The sequence below is a fragment of the Pterocles gutturalis genome, unplaced genomic scaffold (assembly GCF_000699245.1).
Source record: "Pterocles gutturalis isolate BGI_N339 unplaced genomic scaffold, ASM69924v1 scaffold39051, whole genome shotgun sequence".
In the NCBI taxonomy this organism is placed as follows: domain Eukaryota; kingdom Metazoa; phylum Chordata; class Aves; order Pterocliformes; family Pteroclidae; genus Pterocles; species Pterocles gutturalis.
In genome coordinates, this window is record NW_010101779.1 from 1 (window position 1) to 1,255 (window position 1,255).

Genomic DNA, 1,255 nt, shown 5'->3' on the forward strand with positions numbered 1-1,255 from the left:
GCATCAGGGAAGGGGCAGGGGGTGTGGGGCCTGACAAAAAAACAAAGTTTACATTTGTAGGGTATCTCTGGCAGCTTTTTGTAAAGATGCTCAACCGCGACGTGCTGCTCTTTGGAACGGTTGCTGGATCTGTGCTGGCTGCCTTGACTGTTGTGTTTTATCACCTCTACGGCTGGGGGGTTTTTGGTTTTTGGAGCATGCCTACCTCTACCACCTGACCAGGAGAGACATCCGTCATAACTTCTCTCCCTATTTCTACATGTTGTACTTAACTGCAGAGAGCAAATGGAGTTTTGCCCTTGGGCTCGCAGCTTTCCTGCCCCAGCTGCTGTTGCTCCTGGTTGTGTCCGTAGCGTTTTACAGAGACCTTGCCTTCTGTTGTTTCCTGCACACTGCTATTTTTGTGAGTTTTAACAAAGTATGCACATCCCAGTACTTTGTCTGGTATCTCTGCCTTTTGCCCCTTATAATGCCTAGTGTTAAGATGTCCTGGCGTCGTGGTGTGCTGCTTCTCTTTCTGTGGTTTGTTGGACAAGGCCTCTGGCTTGCTCCTGCGTACTTTCTGGAGTTCAAAGGATATAACACTTTTATATATATATGGTTGGCAGGCTTGCTTTTCCTTTTTATTAACAGCTTCATAATTGTTCAGATAATTTCACATTATCAAAAAGAAACACAAGTTGCAAAAAAACTCAAACAACAGTAATAAACAGGCCAAAATCCAGAAACAGCCCTACTGTCTTTGATAAGGTTTCTCATACCACCGGTACTGTCTTTAATATAAATGCGTGCACATTGTACTCAAGTACATTGTAGGTAAATTATACTTTGTCATGCCCTGGGGACACTGATTGGCCTCAGTTGTCCTGAAACAGCACCAGGCCTGCCATGCGCCATGTCTGCAGGTGTGCCTGTCACCCAAGTGGACCTTGAAACAGCATTGTGACCTTGTCTCCAGCACTGTCTCCAGCCCTGTCTCCTGCTGCTCCTGACTGGACTCCCTGGAAGGACTTTGCAGCCATTCATCGCTGACCATGTCTGGGGCTGTGGGTGGACTCTGTTCCCAGCACCCGTCTCCGCCGGCCATCTCCAGACAGTGTGTCCCCTGGTCAGTGAGGGTATGGCCTGTGCCGGGGTCACCCCCTGCTCCTGCTCATACCTGCTCAGGGAGCAGGCCTGATCTTCTTCTTCCCCGGCATCCTTTTTCTCATTGCTCCTTTACTTGATGAGAACAGTGGCCTCTGTCTAGGAAAGC

The 1,255-nt window shown here is 48.7% G+C and overlaps 1 protein-coding gene across 1 annotated transcript; it reads left to right on the forward strand.

The window, feature by feature from the left end:
• Positions 1–20: 20 nt before the first annotated feature.
• On the forward strand, positions 21–706 carry PIGM (phosphatidylinositol glycan anchor biosynthesis, class M; the record flags this gene model as incomplete). Its single annotated transcript, XM_010084493.1, is given in 2 exon segments — positions 21–179; positions 182–706. Coding segments are annotated over 2 exon segments (684 nt in total), but the record flags the coding sequence as incomplete, so codon positions are not given.
• Positions 707–1,255: the final 549 nt, after the last annotated feature.